Source organism: Trematomus bernacchii, unplaced genomic scaffold (assembly GCF_902827165.1).
Source record: "Trematomus bernacchii unplaced genomic scaffold, fTreBer1.1, whole genome shotgun sequence".
Lineage (NCBI taxonomy): Eukaryota > Metazoa > Chordata > Actinopteri > Perciformes > Nototheniidae > Trematomus > Trematomus bernacchii.
The window spans coordinates 1633893-1661822 of NW_022987616.1; the positions used below are offsets into that span (position 1 = coordinate 1633893).

The 27930-nt window shown below is 41.3% G+C and overlaps 1 protein-coding gene across 1 annotated transcript in view; it reads left to right on the forward strand.

The window, feature by feature from the left end:
* Positions 1 to 27930, forward strand: part of adarb2 (adenosine deaminase RNA specific B2 (inactive)) — a 146468-nt gene that overhangs the window by 108588 nt on the left and 9950 nt on the right. The window contains exons 4-7 of the mRNA XM_034132566.1: positions 13607 to 13721; positions 21024 to 21192; positions 23272 to 23423; positions 25170 to 25338. Of these exons, the coding sequence (XP_033988457.1) occupies positions 13607 to 13721; positions 21024 to 21192; positions 23272 to 23423; positions 25170 to 25338 (605 nt within the window). The remainder of the gene's footprint in view (positions 1 to 13606; positions 13722 to 21023; positions 21193 to 23271; positions 23424 to 25169; positions 25339 to 27930) is intronic.

Below are 27930 nucleotides of genomic sequence, written 5' to 3' on the forward strand. Positions count from 1 at the left end.
CATTCTGGGAAGACCTCATGTCCACAGCCCTCATATTTCAACCTGCCTGCCCATGAGTATACAGCAGGCAGCTAGTTAAGGCCTGCGTTGTGCCTGGAACCACTGTCCGCTGGGTTATGGATGGAGCCCCTTCCTACGTCTTCATGTATTTTTATGTTATCCCACCGGGCAACGAGAGGAAACACAGAGGTCATATATGGAACGCATAATGTTTACATGATGGTTTTCCCCCCCCCGTGTTATTTTTCCTCACATATTTTGTAAATGTGATAAGGCGTGTGTGTATGAACCTGCAGGAAAATAGGTGCAATATTTCATAGTATTCACTCAGTTTGGCAGCATTTCTCCCTGCCCGAGTTCCCCTTGCCAAATTAGAGGAGTGTGAATGCACAAAATACATGCAGCTGAACCCTTACTGAACTTCTTACTTTCACTGACATTATCAGCTGAATTTTTTTTTTTCCGCAGCAACAATTGCTTCCAGAACAGCTGAATTGCTGATTCGGGTCACCGGCGTCACCTCTTAATTTGAGAGGCGGGCCCCGAAGTCGCCTGTTAATACCGTCTCCGTTGTCATTGTCACAGAGGGATGTTTCTAGGGCGACCTTTTGATGGCACATCTTTCCCTCCGATACAGGAAGTGCTGAACTCTGCATACAGATGAAAGGCAGGGTGGCCATGAGTCATAATATCTTCACCCGACGGCGCGTCTCCGCGCAAAGCACTTAGCCGATCAAATAAGAGCCATTCTGGAGGCTGGAGCAAATCATGGCCTTAGCACATTTGTACCAATAAATCAAACCATCACAGAGGTGGCTCCTACACACAGCTTCAATATATCTCAGCATCGTGAACTTTAGAACAAAGTCTTCTGGGTAGATGTGCAGATTAGACATTCGATTGGCTTCACAGAGCGAGTGATAAAGCTTCAACAGATTGTATTATTTGGAAATTGGGAAAGAAAATTCCACGGCTCACAGCATGAATAGTTATCATATGCTTTAGTCAGAGGCTGAGAGGAGAAGATTTCAGTCCCTGTGACTTTTAAGCTTTTAGACTAAGAAAAGTTTGACCCAGTTCATTGTACTTATCCATCACATCTGGTAAAAAGGTGATACATTACTAATAGCAAAGGTAGAGATGTCCTCACGGTTGCATATAACTTTCACTGCTAGTGCAGAGTGTACATGCTCTGCCTTTTAAAAAATGTCCACCATTGCGTTAGCACCTGGTTGTACTTCAGCAGGTACATAACAAATCCATTCCCCCCGCCCTGCTTCCTGCGTCTGCACCCTGGCTGGATTTCAAGGCCCGTGTTGCACTCTCCTGTGCACGATGATGAACTCGGTGTTCCTGCTGATGGAGAAATGAAACACCCCGGTTGTTGACAGGCGCATATAGGTCGACAAGGAGTGTTTTATGCACATAAGACGGTGAACCAAAGCACTCCACTCAAAACAGGCCAGAATGTTACTTTAGAGGTTCACATGCAATATAGAGGTATATACAACAGTATAGGATAGGAAAGGGAAATGGAGAAACGTAATATCAGAATTTAAATAAATATAGGGGGGGATCAAATGGAAGGGATATAACTATTGAAGTTGTAATTCTGAACATTTCAGTTAAGATTGATTTGGCAACACCCATGGTTACTGTGGTAACAGCAAGTATAGTTTAAAACTACAATATACATGTCAGAAGCGGCGCGTAACTAGTGTATCAGCTTATAGTGCAGCCAAAACATGTTTTAATAAAAAAGACACGAAAATCTGAATTATAGCTTTCCACCCAGCACCAGGGCGCAGTATTAAAAGTAGCTTAGCTTACTTCCATTTAAATGTGACTACCCCTTCTTCTTCTATTGAGGTGTAATATTGTGTAATTGAATGCTATTAGTGGGATTTAGCAATGTTAGCGTTAGCAGTTACTTATTAAAGCTCAGATACAACATAATATCAATGAGATGCAAACAGCATTACTGGATTTCCTGTTTCTTGTTAAACTTGCGTACGTTGCTAGACAATTTGAATCCACTTCAAATGCAAAGATATTACAGAATTGATGTAACGTAATATTAAACTGAATAAACCATTTACAAGCCTAAAAGAAAAATTAATGTTGGAGATGCATGGTTTCAACAGATTAGATCTTCCTTTCCTGCATTATTTGTTGAGGTTTAGTCTTCTGTGTAATTGTAACCACATACTGCTGCGTGAAATGTCAGCATTGAGCATTGTGACATGCTGCATTACCTCATGTCAGTTTTCTGAATCTCCAACGCTTCGGGCCATAATCAGGTGGCACTCATGGAGTTATGCATGAGCGAACGCACACATACCTACAGTATACAATATGCATGGGCTGTGCTGTCATCCATAGGCATGTATGTATGCACAACATTCTACCCTTTTCTCCTTTTGTCACGTTCTTCCACTTGCTTTCTCTTCGTTTCTACAACAACCCTAATGTCAAGCATCTTCCGCTCTGATAGAAAGACTTCTACAGCTTTGGCGTGTCTAGATGTGGCAGCTACTTCACACAAGAGCTGACATTCAGCGCTTTCTCTCAGTACTGTTATTAAAGCGCTTAAGGACGTTGCGTCCCCAGATTGTGGAGGTGGCGAGACGATGATCTCCCTTTCCTAAGGTGAACCACTCATTTGTGTCTTTGTTTTTCTGACATTATTCACCTCAATCTCCTACATAACAGAAGGAAAAAAACAGCTTGTTAAATATCCTGTACAACGCTTGGTAGCTTGACACGCTTTTATTAAAGAAAGTGTCTGGCACATGAGACAGCAGCGAGCAGTGGTGTGTACTTTTCAAAAGGACTTTAAAGTACAAACTAAACGCACATACACACACAATAGGTTCAGACCTTCAGTGTTCTTTGCCTTTCTTTTACGATATTGACTCTCCTTTCAGTCTATTGTCATGCCTCTCCTGCTCTCTCTGCTGGCCTGCTGCAGGAGCTTATGAAGTATGGGTGTGCACTTGAAAGGTTCCGCGGAAAGGAAAAGAAAAAGGGGACAAAAGAAACCATGTGCATTTGTTACAGTCTCTCTGGCGTTGTGCTAACTCTGCAAACGCCACGTGATGGATTTTTAGTAAATGTTAAGAGAGCAGGGGCCGCAGACTGATTTCTTTGGCATGCTCAAAAGCCTTTCTCACGCGGTTATTTGCATTCATTTCATCCGCGGGCTGTGAAGTGCATATTATATTGTGCCTGTGTGTGTGTGCACAGCGGTTGGCGGTGAGAGGGATCATGCTCTGTTTAAGCCTCTTCTGTCAGGGGATGTTTGCTAAAATCCACATTCATCAGTGCAGAAAAAAGCTGTGCTATTTTCACCAAAGGGCATGTGTAAACTTATAGCAACTGTCAGATAAACACATCACTGTTTTGGGAGAAAGCCTCATATTGCCAGCTGAAAGAATTGAGTGAAATAAGTCATGTGATTTCACATAACATTGATCATATAATCTCACACTGGCTCACAGCCAAGTTGGGCTAGCTGTAAAATATAATGGAACACATTGTTTTTTTTCGGAGCTGATGATAGCAGTAGCTCAGGAGTGTGCCATCTCACTTCATCAGTTTTTGCACACTAGGAAAGAGTTGCACTCTGAATCTCGTTGTATTTTTTGTACAATGACAATAAAAGGCTTTAACTTTATCTCTGTTGAAAGTATCAATTTGGATATTGTGGAAAAAGGTACTGGGAAAAGAATAAGTTAATGAGATGAAGAGCAAGCACACATTTAAATTATCCCGGAAACAGGAAACCAGTTAATCTAAGCGATTAACACAACTTAAATCTAAATAAAAATTGATACTATCTATGGGCGGTGGTGGCGAAGTCTTGGGACTTGGCTTGGCAACTGGAAGGTCACCAGTTCAAGTCCAGGAGGGACCTAGTGCTACCGAGGTGTCCCTGAGCAAGGCACCGTTCCCTAAAACTGCTCCCCAGCTATGGGCAAAATAGCAGGGGCAGATGGGGCTCATAGCCATGGAACCCATCTAGGACTGTCTGAAGTCCTGTTAGTCTGAACTAAAAACCAGGACTGAGAGGAGTTGCACCCCCCAGTCCTTAATCAGCATAGTAAAGCCAACCATGAAGAACAAAGTCATCCCAAAATCCTATACTTCCAGCGGCGGGAGTCCGCAGGAACATCGCAGCGGATGGTGAACTGGCCAGATGTATGGAGAACCGGGATGACTGGAAGCGACGATGGAGGGCTCGTCTGAGGACGACCTAGAGAGATCTCATATGTTATCACATTTTGCCTTCATGCCTACAGGCTCACACCAAAGGGCGTGATTAGATTAGATTAGGTTACCTGTCCAAACCGCTCCATTATTCTTACCACTTTCCCGCATGTCATTGGGGCGCCACAAGCAAACACAACATTGGCATTTCCCATGATCCCTTGTTGACGGTTAGAAATTCAAAAAGAGCACCCAGGGCTATGAATCAAATGTCAGCCATGGCACTGTGGTGGAACCGTATCAATATCTGATGATGTATGGCTGGCTGTAGGGGCTTCTGGCCACAGCCACACCCACAGACATGGCACACAGTCCGCTCCACACTTAGTCACCAGCGGAGGGGAGGCCGCTGGATAAATGACCCTTTCAGAAGCAAATGGACTCACTGCAAAAACATCCAACTGAAAACGTCAAAAAGTTTCAGTACTCAGCCAGGAGATTTAAGATACTGTGATGAATTATTTCCCACTGTTATTGTTACTTTTAAACAAATATAGGGTAACATTTGCTCTGCATTGTGAATGTACTGTAAAATATAGATTTTGGCATCATTGGTGAAAGGTTTTATTTGCGTACAGTAGTGAGTTTTTCTGCATTGGTATTAGCAGCACATCATACCCTTGACAGTACAATATGTTACAGGCATGCTTGACAAGGAGACAGAAAAGCATCTGAAAGCACCAGTGTTTCCCCTCGTCTGCGTATCTAATCTCTGCGCCGAGAGGGAAACGGTGCTTGGCAACAGACTTTCCCAGGCAGCGTTCAAGCAGTGGGGTTTTTTTAAGTCTCGCTGATTGTCAGGGTCGAGCCCGCCAAAAGGGCCATACCCGTATCTTCAAGAGCAGCAGAGATGGAGGCGCGGCCGCCTCTTCTGGGCGGAGGCCGACACAATCGTCCACCCTTTAGAGGCAGCCATCACATCACTCCAAAGGAGCCATTTGAATGGCACCGCTCTTTCATGGCATAAAAGGTGATGCTAGATCCTGCCGTCCTCCCAAATGTTTTAAAGCCTTCGCCGCAGTCTCTTCACGTGACGATTCGTTTGTGGGTTTTTTTGTTATTATTTCTCTGGCTCTGCCCTGACCGGCGTTAACTATATCAGATTCCAGAAAGGAGATGGAGTAGAGAAATAACGGATACTGTAGGTCTGTGAGTGCACACATAATACCAATATGAGACTTTTATTCAAAAGTCAGTGTTATGATCGAAGTGGATATCTGACCACAGCTAGTGAATATTGTTTGTTATGATTACTTTATTCAACATGTATGACTTGAAAGCCCTGCTCGTGCTGTGTTCACTGGATATCAAACCTGCATCGTCCTGCCTTAAGGAGCTGCTGCACATTTGTCTAAATACTGATTCATGCAAGGGAAACTGAATCAAATTCCAATTCTCCACATATAAAGACATTTAAAATCCCCAGATATCCACTTCTGACAACTGGAATCCAAAAATGTAAGCATCTTTAAAAGGTCACGGTATTCCAGTGCAAATATAGAGGTATGCTTGCTATTAATTCATTTGGTCTCAGCAATAAACATTGTACAGTAATCAACCCAGAAGTGAGTCACAGAGGAAAACCCCCAACTGTTGAGTATTGAGTGACAATTTGTTTGCAGTTTATTAGCACTTAGTGGGTAGCTTGTCCCTTTTTAAAGAAGTGGCTTACATAGCTCTTCAATATCATGACGAGGCTTAAATCCTCACTGATGTGCAGGAGTGTTGTACTTCCCTGTGTGATATTTGTTTATAACATTTCTCCCCTGAACGATACTGCAGACCCCACACTCACAACACAGGTTTCCCTCTCTATCACTTTACTCTCGCTCTCTTTGCAGAATCATGTGCAGATTAATGGGAGGTGTGTGAACAGCCTTCAGGGGCCTCTGGAATGGCCTCTTCCACCTCCTCCTCCTCCTCCTCCACCCTCCCTTAGTCAACTACGTACTGTAGATGATAGACTTGTTAAATCCTCATCTCTGACCCTCTCATTTTCTCCCGTGTCTCCATCCCTACTCTTTTTTTTCAGCGCCTGGCTGTTCCCCCCCCCCTCCCCCCTCTCCCCTCTCCCTCTCTCCGTCTCCCTCCTTCTCTCCATCTCTCTGGGGGGTAGGTCATGTTATCTTTTCGCAGGAGTCCCTCTACCGGCCCTTGGTGCATAATATATAAAGCCGCTGGTGTGTGTTTTACTCTGTGCCTGACATTATTAAGTCGTTTCAGGCATATCGCTGCTTTTATCTCCACCATGGAGGTTAATCAGAGGGGATTTACACCCAAACGACTCAGATGCACTCCAATCACTGTCACCCTGAACCTTTTCTTTGTCCTCCTCTTGCTCTCTCTCATGTCCTGTGCCCTGTGCATATTTTGGAGACAGAATTAGGGATAGGATGTTTGCCACTTTAAATGTTGAACTGTCAAGTAAAGCAGAGATGACTCATCATAATAGCAACTTCTCTGTACAGCGTGGTATATCTAGAAGTATGACGCAGCCTTGCGTTACATAAACACGTAATATAGTCAGTCAGCATGTCGTTGTGTCCCTGGGCAAGACACTTCACCCCAAATTGCTCCTGTGGGGATTGCCCACAGTATTGAGTATGTAAGTCGCTTTGGATAAAAGCGTCTAACAAGTGACATGTAATGTAATGTAATATAGTTGATACTGTGTAATTGTTGCTTAATGTAATCAAATTCAAACACTACAGGTTTTGAACAGAGTGTAACATTTCATACAGAAGTATTATAAAACACATTTTATTATCTTCAAGAATATTTTGGTACATTTTGATGATCATACTTATGTACTTTAACAAAATAAAATGCAGCAAGATCAGTGACGGCTAAGTGGAAAAACACTGTCGAGATGCACACCACGTAGAGGTAAACCACATAGAAAACCATGCAGTGGGTTTGTTGAAGGGTATCTGGGGACCTGGCAAGCATGGTGTCCGGGTTACACACCAAACATGGAACCATGCATGGGCCAGGCCCTGATAGCTTCAATGTTGTCGTAACAGGCGGTGCTTGTTTGATCAGATGAAGAGAATTTAGACTGATAATGAGTTTTAGAGTCAGTCGCGCAGAACATCTGCGGTTGGTGGTTATGATTCAGTGGCTTCGGTTCGTTTTGGCTTGAACGTTGGGGTTTCATTTCCCAAATTAATGTTTGGATTTAGGCTTAAAAGCATTTGTGGCTTTCAGCAGATGTGACCAATCAGAGGACATATGGAGTTAACTGTGACCAAAGTTTCGGTTACACCATTTTGTTTTAGTTGTTAGGGTTTCTTTTAACTAATGGTGATCATGTTCCTTTGTTTATGTGGTGGCACAACATGTCTCATTGTTTTTGGGCAAACTGTCAAGATACTGAGTTACAAGTTGTGATTTCAAGATGTTTAAAGGGATTGCCAAAGTCAGTAAATTCATCCCCTGGGGACCATGAATGTCTGCAAAAGATTTAACGGCAATAAATCCAATAGTTGAGGAGATATGTTAGTCTTGGGCAGACCTACTGATAGAGCTACGCTGATAGCATGGCTGCAAATCTTGTTCTATATTGGAAGCTGCATGTGGTCTTAGTCGGTATCAAGATTTTACAGTTAGGAGGAACTGGGCCATGGGGATTGATTATGGCCCCAAGTAGAGAGTAGGAGAGAAATAATGATCCGCTTCTATGTTTAGCATCATCACCGGGAAGTGTCCTTGGTTTTTGGTCGGGGCTATCATTCTTGTGGTAGCTCATCCATGACTCTGATCCTTACCACATGCACCAGGCCCTGCCGTCTTGGTTTCAACCTTTTCCAGCCTAATGAGGAATTCCTGCTTGAGCTCTGCTTTGCTGTTGGAAACCTGTGGTGCAACGTCCCATATCAGCCACAACGGGGAAAGGAGGATCTGTGGCAAAGACAGATCAATTGCTCCCTCTCTCTTGCGCTCCTTTATCTGTCTTTGTTTCTTGCTCACTGACATAAAGCATGAGCTTTGAAAGGGAAAGACCTTTCCCTATGACGGCGGCGGCGGCACAGTGCTGCCCGGGTGCCTGATCTGACTGACAAGGCCCCGCTGTTCAGGCAAAGCGTTTGACACACACAAACACACACGGAGAGAAATCTGTTCAGCGGGCTGCAGGGCCATCTGGCCATCACACGGGAAAAGGTTGGATATAGTTAGGCGAGGTGCTGGATTGTTTCACAGCACTCGTTCAACTTCTCTGGGTTTCACTTTGTCATCACACGACACAACGGCATCACTTTCTGTCAATAAAAAAGCGAGACAACAGAGCCACCTCTGAAAGAAGATCCAAGTACAAGCATTGACACATCTTGTTTCTTTTTTCCTCTTGTGATACTGATCTGGAGGACAGAGAGAAGAAGCTGAAGATTCATGAGTGAGAGTGATGCTACGTGTCATATGGAGAACAAACAGAGGGAAATCTGTCTCGCCGCAAGGAGTCTGGCTTTTTGAGAATCTAAAAAGCCCCCAGAGGCAACGCTTCCACTAAATGAATAGATATCCATTTTCAAAAGGCTTGTGCTTGGCGGCAGGCGGGGAAGGGTGGTGGTGGGGTACAGGGGGGGGGGGAGATATCCAGGCAGAGGGCAGACACTATTAAAACTCGGGAGAATGAATTGTTAAATACCTCTATAAAGAAATATAAGACATGGCCTGGTTTTTATGCTGCCTGGGCCGCTCTGCAGGCGGGTGATAAGGCGGTGAGGGTGGTGGCATGTGTGTGTTTTCCTGAGGGCGGGGTAAAATCAAGACCATATCCATCCCCATGCCACTCTAACACGAGCAGTGTTGTTCATAAACACACACATTAAACATGGCTGCCTCACATCACACTCCCATGCTTCACCAAATTAAACTGAAGCATATGGGGAATGTTATGGAGGGCCCTAAAATGGAATCACGAATGAATCTCCAGTCATCGTTTCCCTTAGGGGCCTTAGTGCTAAACAATAAATTATACAATTGAGCCTTTCCTCACAACACACACACATACACACTCATACCATCACCACGACCAGCATGCACAGACTTCTAGGTCAGGCCACAGCAGAGAACATTTCCCCGTTGACATTTTGTGTTTCTGGCACAATATTGACTTCAGAGGAAAGGCAGCAGGAGGATTGTTGGTGACATTCCACATTACCTTCGAGATAGATGCCGAACTGTTTACGTGCACAAACAGTTGGGGAGTAGGAGAGAGGGAAGGTGAGGGAGGGGTGGATGGATGTAATGGACCGATTAAAAAAAAAACGGACAGATGAGCAAAATAGGCCAGGCATACATTTAGAAATCCTCATCATGTTTGTTTGCACCCCCTCTGTTACATTGGCCAGCGTGGTCATCATCTCACCAAAATCACACTGGTTCCCCTTTTAATTCAAGCAAACAAACGCAATTTACTCTGAGCCTATCAGGTGAAATATAAATCAATATTCCTTTATTGACTGTCAGTAAATCATGACTACATGTATTCGAAAAAAGTCCCTCGTATTGACGAACCTTAGGCTTACCACTCATAGCGTCTTATTCAGCCCCAGCAGGTAACTGTTTTTAGTAGTTTCTTTTTTTAAACTGTACTGTAATAGAGTCCAGAACATAACAGCAGGGATACACAGTAAGCTATTAAGTTGCTGATGTTGAAAATCATTTAGTAGCTTAGATACTTTCCTCAACAGTTTTTTCAGACAAAGAACACTGCGCTAAAAGGAGAGTCAATATAGGACCTACATTCATCAGGTGGCAAGAAACATGACTCCAAATGCTATACTAATGTCCTTAATTTCACTGTTAAGTAGCTTGTTTCACTGTCCTTATGGCATGATTAAGGCTGTAATTCGACACTTGTATTCTCTTAACAGTGAAATGTAACTGTAAGGTGCTTTAAAAAAAAATGTTAAACATATTTTCCTCGGGGGAAAATTGGGCAATGAACATTTGTTGCTGTCCATGTTTTTTCTCCACCAGGAATTAAGTGGGAGGAGAATGATTGGTAGTTTCAGTGTAGTTTTTTTGTGAAATGAGATTCCCTCATCATAGGGCTCAGACCCTGAGAGCACTCACTGACAAAGCTATACTTGGATTCAAAAATAGGTTTGTGTTTTGGAAATGCAATATTCGTTTACCATTGGCTTAATTTGATTTCAACCTGTGTTGGTTGGTTCTTGGTTGATTTTACACATCATTACACTTTGACTTCAAATGGCCATCCTATCTGCCTAGGATGCATGAAAAGACAAAGAGTCAACGGGGTCATTTGGCAGTGGATCTTACAACACCTCTTCTTTATTAACGCTAATGTGTCTATTGCTGCAATAAATCTCATCCGTTGCAGCTGTAGTTACTGCTGCTGCTTGTTTTCTCCACCCTGAGGAGGCCCAGAGGAACTGCTTAGTAAATTGGTCATAACTAATGCAGGAAGAGGCACCAGGTGGGGTTAGCAACACAACAGCCTCCACGGCAGTTTCTGCTCCAACCAGTCCCTGTACTCCCAGGAGAGCCTCCATCAGTAACCTGAAACAGATTTCGTAAAACAAATTCCAAAATGTAGCTATATAGAGCAACGTTGATGCTCATCCATGAAGAAGCTTCCTCTCGCTGTGTGGCAGCCCGCCCTGATGTTCTGTCTGACTGAGGAGCGAGATCCTTGGCCCCGTTTTTATGCCACATTAGGCCCACACTGAAGGTGGCACTCAACACCCCCCGCTGAGGAAAGCAGTGTGTGTGTTAAGAGAAATGATAGGGGACAACATGAGGAATGACAGTACAGGCAGATCTACGTGTTTAAGCTGATATAAACCAGGAAAGGAGTTATTTTGTTAAGAAGTGAACCACAGCTGGAAATCACAGACTATTTTATTTTGTGTCAGTTGATGTAGATTATGTTGTTTCCCCACTCCCACACAGGATGAGGAAAGTATTAGCTTTGACTTAGTCCTGGCACATCACTGCCCTCTATCACATATCAGCATGAGAGAGGGGGGAAGGAAGCTAAGGGACGAATAAAAGGCGAGACCTGAAGAGTCATACTTTCAAAAAAGATGGGAAGAAAATAAGAGGCATTGACAAAGAGAGATGAAAGGGAATAGAAGAGGGAGAACAAAAGGGGGAGGAAACGGGGTGGAGGCACATAAAGCTGGGCCGCATGCCAGGGTCTATTCCACCTTTGCTCTGCAGGCCTTTCTGAGCTGCCACCTTCTCTCACCTCTGTAATGTCATCAATGAAAAGGCCTTTAGGAGGGATGGAGGACTTGACTCGGGGTTCAGACTGTGACCGACGCTGCCAAGCCGAGCCGGAATCTGTTAGAATTAATTGGTTGTCCCTTTCAGGTACAGGGAACAAGGCGGGTGTTTTTTCACATTTGTGTAAGAGGTGTTTCGACATAACCAGCAAATTCCACATTCCAGGCTGATCAATACTTCAAAACAAGTGTGTTTTTTCTATCTTCATGGAAGGCTTGACTATCGGGGATGGATATTTAGGTCAAAAGGATATACAAATATATAATTCATTGATTTTGGCAGCAACTTTGGTGTTAGTGTCAAAATGTTCAATGACCCAACATAAAATAAATGTACAACATGGCTGCAACTAAGGATTATTTAAAAAGTATTAGTAATTCTTTTTCACTCAAATCTGTTTTGGTTTGTCAACAGTCCAAGGATATTTGTTTTAAAATTAAATAAAAGCAAAAAGCATGGCAAAGCAAATATTGTATACATATTTGCTAGATGAACTGAGACCATTTCTAAAAATGTAGCAAAAAAGACTAAAGTAACACATTTGGAACTGACTATAAAAAAAAATCTTTGTTTATCCCTGTCTGAAATCTAGGACAAACCTTTTCGAAAAATACTTCAAACACTCCAAAAACAATGATAATCAACACGTTGAAAAGAGTCAATATGCAGCAACCTTTTATCTTCTGAATCACTGTTGTGACAAAGTATTTCAGATTAGGTCTTTAGAATAGCCTGTACTTCAACAATTGTATATTATACCTGACCTTTTGCAAAGGGTGAATACCTTGGTAATATATATTGACTTCTTAGAGTCCTTGGTCACACTGAATTTATGTAGAGAATTCAGCCGTTCTGGTTATTCATTCCTGTCACCGCAACATGAGCTGCTCTGACTAAGGGCTTGACAAACAGGGTCTTTGACTGGATTGATTATTCAAGCATAAAGTAAACAACTTTCCTTTCTTCCTGTCGCTCTTGCCTCTTGTTAAAGGGACGTACACTCATCTCAGAAGCGACCTGTCATGCGACCGTTATAGAGCTTGATGAGAGGTCATGACAACTCTTGAATCAAAGAGCCAAAAAGTTATCCACTCTTGACTTTTCTTCCATTTCTTTTCTTTTCTATCCCCCCTGAAAAGCTTCAGGCTGACATCATCAGAGCAGCAATATGAGCGTACATACACATGGACACAAACACCACAAGCTGTGAGCTCTTGTACCATCAGTTCTCACTGTGAGTATTTCACAGCCCTGACGAGGGCCATAATGAGCAATATGCTCACTAATTCAGTCACCCATACAGATTTTCATCCTTAATCTCTCTCCTTCTCGCTTACTCTCTGCGTTCGTCACCGTGGCATCTGTTGATGTCCTTTTAGCTACTGGGGGCTCAATCTGTCCAAAAGGGCCCACGATGCTACCGTTAGCGTGAAGGCCGATCTGAAGCTAAGCCCTTAACTACCACTGGAAGAAAACACATTAACAGTTAGGGGAAGTGGTTGATGTGATCAATATGTCTTCGAGTATTGTTGGTTTGGTGGGACAGATGTGGTGAAGAAATCAAGATATCCAAATCAGTTAGCATTTTATATTGTGTCACATTTGGTCAACTTGGTATTAAATCCTACAGGTTGTTGCTTTGCACAAATAGACTTAAAGCACATATGTTGTTAATTCCTTTGACATAATGTATAATTGCTATACACATAAGACTGACTTGAACTGAACATAGAAGATGGCAGAGCTGTGTTGGCATATGGCTGTACAATAAGAAACCTGGGTGTTTACTTCCTCTGTACGAAAAGAAAAGTCTCCCAATGGCAGACAGTCAAAGGATTACATGACTTCCTCACCTCAAATAGTTCCTACACTAATATTGGCTCAATTGTATGTTATTTTTCATGTGTGTAATAGTAATATGTGTGTGTTTTTGTTGGCATTTGGCCAGCTGCCTTGACTATAACCTTAATCTCTTTTTTCTGAGAGAGAAGTGGAATATTATATAGTCAAATGAAACCTGTGAAGTCAGCCTCCATACAGTGTGTCGAGTAAAACTTAAGAGGGCCTTTGTGTTTTTCAGGACTTTGCCGATTCAATATTCCACTTGGTGAGGGAGAAGTACCGGTCCCTGGTGGGCGGCTGCAGTCCTGCGCACGCTCGCCACAAATCCCTGGCAGGCATCGTAATGACCCGAGGTATGGCAAATTTCATTGACTTTTATATATCACTTTGAATTATTGAAGTGTTGCAATATAGGCAGAGCGAATGAGGGAGGTAAAAAGATAGAAAGAGATGACTAGAAATGGGAATTCTGGATTGAGAGAGAAATGATAAACTGAGGAAGGGCCACTCCATGCTGTACCTTGCGCTTGTGCAGGAGAATATACCCTCCTGATGAATTATTGACTATTCAGAGTCTCTGAGGAGAATGAGACATGGTGGTGAGTGTCAGTCATCCCTACTGCATGCTGGACTCGCTGGACTCAGGCACATTTGACAAGGCTTCCAGAAGCCACAGTGGAAACCTTAACTAGATCATTTTAAAACTTAATCTGAAACCCGACCGAGTGACACGCTGAAGGAACAGTGAAGAGGGGGAAGCTGTTCACCTGCAGCATGACACTATGAGTTATGACTATGCATTTATCTTTCATGTGTGGTGTTTATCGCACATTACATCATTCACAAATGCACATATCAACACACGCAGACTAGAAGCATTAAACCCAGGAATGTCTGCCATGAAATGTTTATGAAACAAGCTGTCATGTTTTTCTCAATCTGCTGCTTGTGAAACACCGCTGAACGATTGAAGTTAACATTTTGTTTTGCAGACATTTAGCCCTTGTTGGCTGTAGAAAACTGGAGCAACTAGCCCTGGAAAAGTAAAATCTTGCCGATGTATGTACCATGTGTTCACCCTGCAGAATTGCTTTTAAATGAGCACATTTTGAAGAAGAAGACAGTCTCCACTCATTGAAATCTAATAAATTATAATATCATAATAACAGAAATACAATTCCTAATGCATAAAAAACAATCTCTGAAGTATGCTAGCTACCAGACCAACAGCAGAAATATATGCTTACCCTTCCCAACATTTGGCATATTCCAAAATACATGTGGAAAATAATGCATGTATCTGCCCGGTGGTTCGGATACGAACCAACATGCACTGAGTTATTCCTCGGACTATGCTGCACCATTCCACAAGTTTGATGAAAATGTGGATAGTAATGTTAACATAACCCTGCTGACAAACAGAGAAAAAGACAAACTAACAAAACTAAAAACATAACCATCTTGTTGTTTGTAAAATCACCTTAACCCTGAGAAATGTGGGAACACATAACAAACTCAAGTACACATGGAAAGCAGCCAGGTTAGACATAAAACCGATATAGTGTGAATTTGCAAAATGTAAGTCATCTTTGTAGGCTTTAACATAGCAATGACCATACTAGGGGTGCACAATCCCAATATTAGGTAAGGGCAGAATAAATTCAAATATAATTCTGAACAAACTTTTGTTTTCCTGTAGAGTGTTACAGTAGACTACAGTCTAAAAAGAACATCCTCTTAAAAAAGTCCCACCATGTAAATGTTTTACATAATTTATTATGATAATGTGAATTATCATATTTGCAATATTAGTCAAAATAAATGCATTTAGTCCTGTTTTTTCCAAATGTTGCAGCCCTAGAGCACACCCACCCACACAAATGCCAACAGGTCTGCACATGTGGAGTCCTACCACACACAAATCCATACACACACACAGAGGAGTGTTATCTCCCTGTGAGGCTGCAGGCTTTGGGTGGGGGGGGATAGCTGGGGTCAGTGAGGAGGCATTGGTATCTCTGCTGTCTTTGGAGTGCTGCAGCTCATCAGTTTAGACTTCAGTGAGACCGGCGCTCGTCCTGACCTAATCCAATCCCTCTCCTCTGCCTCCCAGTAATTGCTTCTGTTTGTTTATTAATAGCACACGTTATCTTCAGTGATCCAGACGTAGCGCTGCCAAGTATTTGCAGCGAGGCGGCAGCGGTGTGGTGGCCAGCGTCCGCGCAGTCAGACACCCAACTTGACAGGAACACTGGGGAGTCCTGTTCCCTCTCCCTCCCTGTGTCTCAGGCCTCTGCTTCTGCCTGAAGAATATTAATCAGGGTCTGTCTTTGAACTGGAGACAGACTGCGATCCCCCCTCTCCACCCTTTGCTGGAGTCCCACCGAGACAGTTGAGCCCAAACCTGAGTGAGATTAGCCTCGCCACCAGGCTGAGAGTTGCAACATGACCGCCAAAGTAAACCACCAGCACACATTGTCAAATAGTGTGGAAAATCTCATCTGAATCGATCGGAGACAGCAGTGGGTGTGAGGAGATGGTAAACAGGGTTCAGATGTGCTCAGAGACATGGAAAAAAAGACCCCCCCCATTACTCCTTTTTACTTGTTTGTAGGATGAGATAAGAGGAACTTCTTCTGAGGCTTTTTATTCAGCAGGGTGATGAGACTCCAAGTGGGGAAAAATACCACAGGGACTCAAAGAAAGAGATGAGAGAAAGGGTTTCAAACAAGTTGATTACAAATGATGCTTAAGCTACGCTTCTTAGCCTGCATATCCATTTTCAAACAGGGATTTTTCTCCACTCTTTATCTGGCTTTCCGGCTGCTGCAAATTTTAACGTTCAGTAATCGCATCCAGCTACAAAACAGCTTGCTAAGAGGCCACAAAAAAAAAACGGCAGAGATGTGTGCAGGGTGGGTTGCAGCAGAGAGAGATTTGAGAGCTTCAGCAGCTTTCCACAAAGCCACCGTTATGTGTGCAGCACAGTTGCTTGTTAAAGCTAATAAACATTCAACAGGGTGCCGTCTCTTCTCTTGCCAGGTTTTTTTTGTTTGTACCATCTGACTATCTACTGTTATTCAAACAACAAACTTTGGTTGACAGACACTGACCGTAATCGTCTCACATCTAGTGATGAAAGAACAAAATAAAGACAGGATTTATTAAGCTTGACATTCAGAATTGACATTCAGAATTGTAGTTACTGTAACTGAAAGCTGACCTTGGAAGCTCATCTTGCTTTAGGATAAATGGTTTTAATATGAGCTTTATGGTGCTCAGAGATAATTGGTAGCTAATAGGGAAACGTTTCCCTTGTTTTATAAACACAGAGAATAAAGGGATTCACATAGCAGCTTTGCAGTCTCTGCCAGTTTCAGTTGCCTTATTAATTAAAAAATCACTGTAAAGTTCATGGTCATGTCATTCATAGGAATGTTTCCATCTGAGTACACTAGTTTCTCCTAACAATGGCTGCCAGTAAATCTTTTTTAACAATTTGTCCTTGATTAGTATTAATTACTTATTGACGCCTACAAGTATTATGGATTTAAAACTAGGAAGAAATAAGTGTTTAAATGTTAAGAGGGACACATTATAAGGGATTTCTGTGCTAAAACATAACATTAACCTCAAGCATATATAAAACCAGGAGTAGAAATATTGTTAGTAGACATAAATGACTCGCTACAGTAAGAGAACTGGTGTGCCGAAACAAGTGGTTTTCAAATGAATGCGACAAAAAACAGTAAAGTACATTATTTGGCATAAGAAATGTAGTGGACAACATACATCAAAATACTCATTTAAAGTACAAGTACCTGAGTAGTATACTAGAACTTGAGTAGTTGTACTTAGTTTCTTCCCACGAGACCTGTTCCAGAGGCACTGCATTTTGCTGCCCACTGATACTAAATAGTTGGATCACACTCATGAGGACTACTACTGTGGAAGACTTTCTACATTATTATTTTGGGATTCCTGTCTATTTGTAGTTAAAGCCAAGTGTGGATAATTGATGTCCTTAGCATTAATACTGTTCATGTCAAACGTAATAATTAACATACTATTCAGGCTGTGAAAAGTGTTATAATTATTGCTTTGATTATAGTATTCTGGAGCTCTCAAGCTTTCCAATGTTTGAAATAAAGCAGTCTGGTGGTGAGAGGCCTATTGCCAACATGCAGACAGAGCATGTGGAGAACCAGTGTAGTGTGGGGGAATTCATGCAACATTAAGTAGAAACACAGAAGTGATACTGAACATGCTGTAGCCCAAAGATGGTTCCACTCAAGTGAGAAAAGAAAAAGTGGTTCAGCAAAAATATTTCCAGTTTGACCTTTGTCTTAAAAAAAACCTGAGACAGTGATGTGGTGCTGTGTTAAAGAAGACTTTAGGCTCTGTTTTCCTGACTCACTGGCCCATGGCACAGGGGCCAATCAATATCCTTTAGAGCAGGCGTGCAGGGCAACGTTTTTTGACATAGTTGGAAGCAGGGGAAAAACACATTGTCATAACTGTTGACCAAAAATAACCTCCCTTCCCTTTTTTAAAGCTGTACGTCTATACAAAAGCACTCGTTAAACCATCCAACTAAGCCTAAAAAGTATCTTGAATATCATTGTATTTTTGCATGTCAGTCTGAATATGGGTGCATTTTACTCTGACTTCTGTGTTTACACTCTTCCTACCTCACTTTCCCACTATGTGCACGAGCAGTCATCAAAATACAGTGTAGATAAATACCTGCGCCTCTGTTACATTTGCTGTACAAGGTGTGTTTACCTCCTCGGTTGCCATAGTGAGGCAGTGTGTGCTTTGTCTTCCTGTTTAAGGCCCTTGACAGTACTGAGCACAGAACAGTATAGTGCAGTTGCCATAGTGAGTAGTTTCAGTCTGTGATGAACATGCTTTTTGACAGTGCTGTTATCCTGGGGTGTGACATCTTTGAATCACCAGTAACAGATGTATTTGTGTGTGAAGAGTGCCTCAGGCCTTTGACTCCACTCTACCTTGTTCCTTTTGACCCTCTCTTTTTGTATTTCTGTGTGATGCAGCTGATTATTCCTGGTTTAAAAACGGCACACTGCCTGTGGGGCTCTCCATCTACCCCTCTCTTCCTCTCTCTCTCATTCATCTATCCTCCTCCTCTCCTCACTCCCGCAAAATGAAGGCAACCTCGGTGCCAATTTCATGGCAGGGTAGTGAGCAGCGCAGCAGAAATTATCCACTGCAAAATTGATCTAAACAATCGAGAAGTGGAACGGCAAGGAAAAGCAAGAGAATGAAATTGTTTGAGTCTGTTACCTTTTTAGAACTGGCTGAATTGGGGCGCACTGCTTATAGGGAATGCCAATAGTAGTTTTCTAGTATGTGTAACCTTAATTTACTATTCCACCATGATAGTTAAACGAAAGGTACTAAAATATGTTTTAAGTGATCATACAAATGATCATCTCACAAGAGGAATAGTCAGCATGAACTGTTATTATTAACAAGACCTTTTCTATACTCACTGTCAGTTGTTTCTTTTAGGTATGTTAATCATTTTATATATAAAAAAGGATATATCTAAGTCAAGAAAACAAAGCTCTTAACATTCCTACTGCTAGTCTTTTATATAGGGTATAGGTATATAATTTCTCCTCAAAATGATGGATACAGTATTATGTTCGCAAACACATCAGTCTCAACCATTGAAACCAACTTCAAATAGAATAATATATTTTAAAGCTGCAATAATCAATATTTTATTACCAACAATGGAATGTGAAAGATGTCATTGGCAGTGATGAGCCTAAAGATAATGATCACCCTTTTCTTTAGCTCGAAAGAGCAAGATAATACCTACTAGTTAGAGTAAATATTGGCCTTACATTCACCGGGTGTCGAAGAAATATCCAAAGTTACTTGACAGTAAGGTTTACTTGCTATTAAGATCCAAATGTCCCATTGATAAAAAAAACTGAAAAACAATACAAGACAAATATTATATGAACATTTCCGCTGTAGTTTCTAGAGTTAAAGTTGAACTTGTTCCACCCTACCTTAGACTACCTTTTTATTCTTCTCCTCTTTTCTCTTTTTCCCTCAACTGCCCACACCGCACACACTTCCCCCTCCCATAACTTTTTCCTCCCTTCCCTCCTTCCCATTCCTCATCAGTGGAGGTGTCAGGACTCTAACCGCCGCAGTGCCATCTGGGCCGAGGCTGATAAAAGCTCATGTGCCCGTCCGGCCATGCCTGCAGGTCTGCCAGAAGCCAGCCAAGCCTGACTTTCAGAGGCGATGAGAGAGATTTGTGGCAGCCAAGGAAGGAATGGCATGCCGTTAACGTGCTGATCCAGCCTCCCCCCCCCCCTTTCACCACCTCTGTCTGTCTGTCAGTCAGTGGGACTCTCACATGGCCTTGCACTGAGAAAAGTATATTTTTCTCAAGGGAAAACCAACATGAGACAGGATGGCTTTGTTATCTGCGATCTCTCTCATAGCATTTTTTTCATGTCTCACATTGAGAATATTGCTACAGTGACCTCTTTAGAAGCTTTTATCATGCTGTCCAGAAATAATTGAATGAGACCGTAGACTGAATATAAGAGGTGGACGTTGGCACCGTTTTGTTTTGTTGTTTTTACATGACTGAAATGCTACAATTGCCTTGAAAGGGTTAAAGTTGTAAGACAGAAACAACCTTAAGCATACCCCAATTAATCTTCTATTGTAGGAACATCATTTACAAAATCACGGTGTATTGAAGAAAACTTTCAGGGCATCAATTCCAAACGGTCCATGTTATTTAAAGAAAATATGTATCCTGCAATAAGTCCTCCAGAGTGACCATCTGCCTCCAGGTCTACAGCAGGTCTGATAGCCTCCTTTTATGTGTTTCTTTGCTGTGTTTTCTAGGCCTATGTCAATATGTAGCTCTTTTCAGCACAGTCAGAAGGGTCTTCTGACATTCCTGGATTTAGACTGGGCCCGCTCGATTGTGCAGCTGAATGTGAAGAGGTGAACTTTATGAACAAGAAGGCGGGGTGCCAGCCCAGTTTATAGGCGGAGGGTCTCTTCCCTCCCTCGCTTTGTGGATCCAGCTAATCCTGGCTGGTGCTGTGTGATAGGAGCTTCTGAAGAGATGATGACTCGGAGAACTGTGGTTATGGAAATAACCCCAAATTGTCGTGTGGAATGACCTTTTTACCCTGTTCTCCTCTTTTTGATATTTATTATTTCACTATGTGAGCAAATGGAACAGTTTGGCTGTGTATGACCAACTTCAGTCTGCCATCCACACTTTGAGGCTAATCGATGCATTTTGTTGGGTTTCATTTTCATTTGACTTCGAATTTCTTATAATATCCTGTATTTTATTTTACGCTCCTTCACTTGAAATGACTTGACATTTTTTTGCACAATTATAACAAATGTATATTCACTTATTCCATATGCCAAGCCGACAATGTCTAAAAGTGTTACATTTGAACAGGTGCAGAGTGTGAAAGAACATTGAGCCTGACCCTACCGATGGAAAATGAATCACTTATTTATCCCAGACTTCATTCCTTAGTCTGGAAAAGGAAGGACACTGAGGGCTTCTTTCAAACTCTTGGACTAATGTAGCAAAATAGGGTGAAAATATGTCTGATATTGTTCGACAGGTCTGGACCTGAGGCACGCCCAGGTGGTGGCGTTATCCACGGGCACCAAGTGTATCAACGGGGAATATCTGAGCGACCAGGGACAGGTGGTCAACGACTGTCACGCTGAGGTCACGGCCCGCAGAGCACTGTTACGCTTCCTCTACTCTCAACTTGAACTCTTTTTAAGGTAACACATTTATCTCTGCTCTATCTTAAATACAAATGGACATTATCAGAGAGGTGTACTAACATTTCGGCAACTTGAAAAAACCTGTAGCATTCCTTATCTCCTGAAATGGTGCTCTCTGTAATTGGTCGATAAAAAGTATTGAAAGCTGGTTTATAATTGAAGGATCAGTTCAAGTATATACTAAAATACTGGAATTTGCAATATCACCTGTGACTTAGAACCTAGGGGAAAAAAATCGTAATAATGCATTTGATTTGCCCCTTTTAGTCTTGCATTGAAATACAGTTTATTGTAGAATTGTACTCTTACTATCACTAATGCAAAGGTATAATTTCCTTAACTTGAGTACATGTACTTTGTTATAGTCCACCAGATAATGCATATCTACTTCTGTCAGTAAGTAAGACTGTTGCCAACATTATGTGTAAGCTTCATACATTTTAGTTTCTAAGGTGCCTCCAACTACTTTAACATGCATTACATGATGCACTACAGTGTACTTAATAGCATTAAATATGTTGTGACCTCCCACTACAGTGTCAAAGAATGCCCTCTCCTCTATAATAAGCTCCATGGAAACAGCATTGCTTTGTACACCAGAGACTTTTCGATAATCAACGAGCCATATGTGTGCTGTTCCCTCTAGCTAACCAAACAAACAACTCACACTTAAGTGGTTCACCTCATGATCTCAATGGATTTATTTTTACCACTTTTTTAAAACTGTGCCTTCTTATATTGTACCTTTGTATATGACCCGCATGCTTTAGTGCACAAAAACTCACAAAAACCAGCATCAAGAAACAGTCTCCATTAGTTTCCCCTCCAGTCTGTAAGCATATATTATGTTTTTGAGCTCCCCGAGGAACTCTATTGCAAGGCTGATTCATCAGATTAGTGGCTAGAAGTCTAGATCGTTGAATGTCATATTTGCATACACAGCACTGACTTTTTGTCTTAGCACAATGCTGGATGGCAGGTACGGAGACTTTGCAGCTGAGTAAAATGGCTAATGGGGAAGATAACTCATAATTAAATGACCAAACAAAATGCCAGAAGTGCCATATTTACACTCCGTTAAAGGACATCGGAGACAGAGGAGAGGTTATATAAAGAGTGCAGCCGTGCTTTGCATTGTGATGCATAGTTTAAATATACTATGTGTACAGTACGTACCTGGTGTGTTTGAGTGATGAAAGCCTTATCTCCGCTCACAGCAGAAACAATGACCCAGTTTTTGTATAAGTCACCTAGTTGCCCATACTGCAAGTATTCAACTTATTAATAATGTATGGACACTATTTTCTTCAGATTTAACTTAAAAAGTTACCCTAATTATTTTATCAATAAACCATCTGACTGTACCACCACAGTATGCCTCACTTTTCACAAGACAATACCCTTAACTTGTATTCCAATGGCCAGCAGGGGGCGACTCCATTGGTCAGATTGTATGTAAGTCTATGAGAAAATGACCTACTATTCACTTGATTTATCACCTCTATAAACATTTTCCTGAAGAGTTTATGGTCTCAAAAGCTGGTTTCAAGTATACTTCATTACAGCATGATTTTTTATTTTATAAAATATAGTCCCATTTGCATTAAAATAGACGATAAAGCAGGGTATGCATTACAGCAGGGAATACTTGTTACACTCCAAACCGGTAGCAATGAGCTATGAAACTGTTAACAGTTATTTATACTGCCGGTGAAACCACTTAACATATTTCTAATTTTCTTGCAAGTTTGTTTTACATTTGTACTCATACGTTTCTTTAGTTGCCCTTCATTGCAACACTTTACAACTCAAATACAAAGCATGTATTGACCCCAGGTTTGACTGACTGTCCCTCTTTGCCCTGAGACATTTGGACAGCCTGAGTAATGTTGAGGAGTCTGTCTGACAGCAGGAGAATGGACTGTGGTCAGTGTCCATCTCTCGGTGTCCCTGCCTCACTTCATCATTGGAAACGAAAAGTGGAAATCTATGTCCTATAGCTGTGATGAATGGTGCTACCTTTCTCATCACTCACCCTCATACTTGTTTTTTATTTTTTGCCTTTTTCTCTTAAAGTAAAAGACCAGAAGACTGGGAGGAGTCGATATTTGTGCGACACAAGGAGTGTGGCTACAGGTTGAGAGACAACATCCATTTCCACATGTACATCAGCACGTCGCCGTGTGGAGACGGGAGGCTGAACTCGCCCTATGAAATCACCTCTGATCGTAAGACACCAGGCCTTTATTGGATTTGGTTTTACAATAATAGTTTTACTTATATAATGCAATCAATAATAGTCCATCAGGTTTATAGAGGGATCATTTTCTCTGGCGGATATTCTGAAAGCCACTGCTCTGGTCTTTTTTTCTCCACACACTGTCAAGAAGCTGGCATCCTTTTCATGTCACATCCCTTCTATCGCCTCTTTCAGCCACGCTGTGCTGACTGGATGACATTTTATTGCTCACCCACTGAAAATAAATTGTATATTAATTTATACGGTTTTCCCAGCATTTGTCTGGTGGCCTATGAGTTCTGAAATGTAATCTGGACTCAGGTTCCCATCAGAAGAATGTATATGTAAAGATATATATATATATATACTTTATCTCCCCCTCCTTTCAATATTAACTGAAAATGTCCTTCAGCTCTTTTAACATACGCTACAGTGCGGTGCATGGTGAGATTTTCATGGAACCAGTAAGGATAGAAAAAGACGCTGTCATTGTAGATTCCTTTGAACTTGACGTTTTTTGGTCATTAAACCTCTTAAATGTTATGCAGTGCGCTCTCGGAGATTAGAATATTACTTAGTACCTTTTCCTGACTGTTCTAAAACATTTCTGAGCCGAAAGTCAGGGCTTAATTTTTAGCTGCTGTCACATCAGCCAAAGCAAGCATGGAGGAAGAGAGAAGGAGAGTTTAAGTCTTGAGAAATAAGAGGTTATTAAAACAAAAACAGTGATTATTTATGTAGACTCTGTCACCCTATTAGGGAGATATCCATACTGGGATTTTACTGAAAACGTGAAAAACAATATCTATAATTTATACAACGCTTCTTCCTGAAAGATGACGGTCCTTCCACTTAATACTATGCAGACTATTTTTGAATACTGTATACTTTAATTAACATATTTTAATGCCCGTAGAGGTCATGCTGGCTTGTACACCCACATAAAAACACAGGAACGTTTTTTAAATGGTTTAAGGGCCTGTGCTCTCACTAACAGGGTTAAAAAGTTAGGAAGTTGCTCTGTTGGTAACCATAGTCTGTCATACCATGCCTAATATAAACATTCCTAGGTTCATCCAAACTGCTTCATCCAGGAAAATGGTTCCTTTCTCCTTCTTCCCTCCATACAGCCAGTAAAATGCTTACTTCATTAACAATTAGGCAGTCAATGGTCCCAAAATAATACATTGAATTCCCTAAATTAAGCTATTAACCTCATTTAAACGTTTTGCTTTGTAAAGGAAATGGCATGTTTTGCACAGCTGAGAACAGTGCCAGTGTATTACCAAATATATGATAGTATTGTTTTAATGTTTATTGGATAACCACAATATTGGATAAACATTCCTTGTTTTCTAATTACATGCAGCTATTTAAACGTGCACTCTTATAATTAGTAGCTGCAAACATCCCTAATCATACAGAGAATGTACCACTTAAGAGCTAAAGTTTAACACATAATGGATCATTTTCTGTTATATATTAAGAGCAAATTTGGAAAAGTGTTCCATCTTAGATCACAAACGTGACCTGGTGCATTTTCAGTAAATTAGATCAGAAGTCTACAAAATCAATCTTGGGTGCTTATTGACGTGATTAGATCTGAAACACTTTGTGTTATTTAGAAATAACAGCTTCATTAATAGCTAATTAGATTGGGTATCCAGCAAAGCCATGTAATAGCGACTGACATAATGCAGAGTGATGAAGCTCAGGCTTTGTGTTGCGTTGGCAGTTCACAGCAGCAGACACCTCCTGAGAAAACATCGCAGCCACCTGCGGACCAAAATCGAGTCAGGAGAGGGGACGGTGCCGGTGCGAGGTCGGGGGCCCGTCCAAACGTGGGACGGGGTCTTACAGGGCGAGCAGCTCATCACCATGTCCTGCACCGACAAGATCACCAGGTCAGTGCTCTCCGAATGTACATCCAGCTTCAAAACATTTATAATATCAGGGTTTAAGGTAGCATTCTCCTATTTTGGCACCCTTTTGAAAAAAAATCTAAACTCCCTATTTATATTCTGACTCATTTCATCTGTTGATTTAGTTATTTTTCACTTTTCAAAAGTAAATTGAACCAAAAATCCCCAAAACATCCTGCAAACTGATTAATCTCCTTGAGAGCTTAAACTGTAAATATATAATTTTTTGGACAGATACTGTAAAAGGCTCTTGTGCTGTCATTTGTTAAGATAGCGCAGGTTTGATAAAGTATATAAAATATGCTAGAGTAGTTAAACAACATTAATGCAAAAGCCCATAAATATAATGTCCCTTTTTACTCCCTGGCATTGTATTTTATATTTCAGGGATTGTGTTGATTATATTGTAAAGGTCAGATGGTACCCTAATACAAACTCCTTACAAACTGATCAACCAATCCTTTCACCCAGGAGGTCCGTGGCCTTTGTTATAAAAGACAGCTAAAAGGATTGATTGAAAGGTTAACTCTTAGCAGCTTATCTTCTTTATGAGAAGCAGTGATCCCTGTTTAAATAAAGCATTCTAAAAATGTGCTTTATGAGCCAGAGAGGTTTGTCTGATATTTACCTTTTATAGCATGTTGGTGTTGCCATGAGTCATGCTGTATATGAAATGTGTAGTCCGGATGGTGACTATAGATTTCCCATATGTCACTTGAACAGGTAATCCCGTTCTAATGAATGAGGGTATTAATCACATTATTGTTTTAATCTTTAGATCTGTGAGCTTATTTTCCTATATTAGTCATACCAGCATTTACCTGGAACATGGCAAAAACTATTTAAAATAATGTGTTTACTGCAGTGTCACTGTAACACTTGTATCTAAAACAGAGAACAAAAACAAAATGTATGTCCTTAAATTGTTAATGTATCGTCCGCATGTTGGCAAGCCTTTACAAGACAGACGGCTATGGTAAACAAGGGAAGCTTTGCTCTCCCGCCTCCACTTTCACACTGCCCGCATATGTGAGGAGCGAAGGCATTGGTGTGTACACATTGGAGCATCTTTTCAGGCAGAGGAGGCATCCACACACATCATTTGTGTAACTATGTGTTCTAAGTTTGAAACAGTAAGCCACGTGAATAAAAAAGGTGATAACTCATGATTATGTTTTTTATGATTAAATATGTTATTATTTGAGCTGTTATCACCATGTTCAACAAGGCTATTTGTTTTTTGTCCATTTAATTCAGTTTTAAATACAGTATATCTAAGCACATCAGTAAAAATCATGGTTGCTTTAAAGGTCACCTACCATGCTATTTTTAGGCAATAGCATAGGTCTCAGATATATACAAATATATAAAAAACATGTCTATGAAGTGTTTTGCTCAAAATACCAAACAGATCACCCATTCTAGCCATGCCTCATATCCCTCTATTTCACTTCCTGTTTCAAAAGTGCAGATTTTATGTATAAAGCTTTTTTTTAAAGAGGGGCGGAGCTTATGCCTGCTAGATCTACCGGCAGATTCTGCCGTGATTAAACTCCATATCATGGAGCTCAAAGGCTTTCTCTCTTGCCGGTTATACCACAAGGTGAGTTCCTTTTTATTTCCAGCTTCTTCACACACATGCTCTCTCCAGTACAGGTTAGCTCTGAGTGTTAGCGATGCTAATGTAAACACTGACCATATTACGTCTAAAACAGTCGGGCATTGTTTCTGATAGCAATGTTTCTGATAGTGCCGTGGGTCCGCTGCCGATATTACGTCATATCGGCCGCAATTCTGGATCAGCTCCGTTGTACCCCCGTTTTTAGAGATTTGGGTACGGAGGAAGAGAGAGAGGGTTTTATTTTCTGACGCTGCGTGAGTTCCCTGACACACCGGGGACACATATTTATGTATAAAAGACATAAAAAAGTGCATTTTGCATGATAGGTCCCCTTTAAAGTGAGAACTTGTCACTTTTGCCCAACTGTAGCAAAAAGTGTCAGAGGATAATGATAAACACTTAACCACTGTTAAGTTATAAAGTCGGTGAAACCAGTTACACAGCAATATCTATTTAAGGTTTGCTAAAGTAAGCTAGTATTAGCCACCACAAGCTACAAGTCAGACCAGACTATGTAGCCTAAGGATGAAAACACAAAGCTCCTGTGTATTAAGTTGTTTGAATTAAGCAACAGAGTGGCTTGTGAATTCAACTTTAACTTTATATGTGTAGTAATGTCTTAATTTATTTTGTCAGACACAGAGGTCCCCAAAATATTTTGTAATGGTTTGATGTCAACGGGTTTTTAGCTTACAATGGCTCCAAAGCTAACGTTGTTAGCTCTTGGTTTTCAGACTTGTGTACTGGAACGCGATAAACTCCATTGTGACGTCATTCGCAGCTCCGATTTACGATTGCCAAGTACAAATGGCACAAACCATTAAAATAATGTTGACCATCCTCATCATCTTAGTATCGTGTGTTAGCATGCTAACATTTGCTAATTCACATTAAACCCAAAGTAAAGCGAAGGCTCTTGGAAATGTCATTACTTTTAAATGTATTTTTTACAA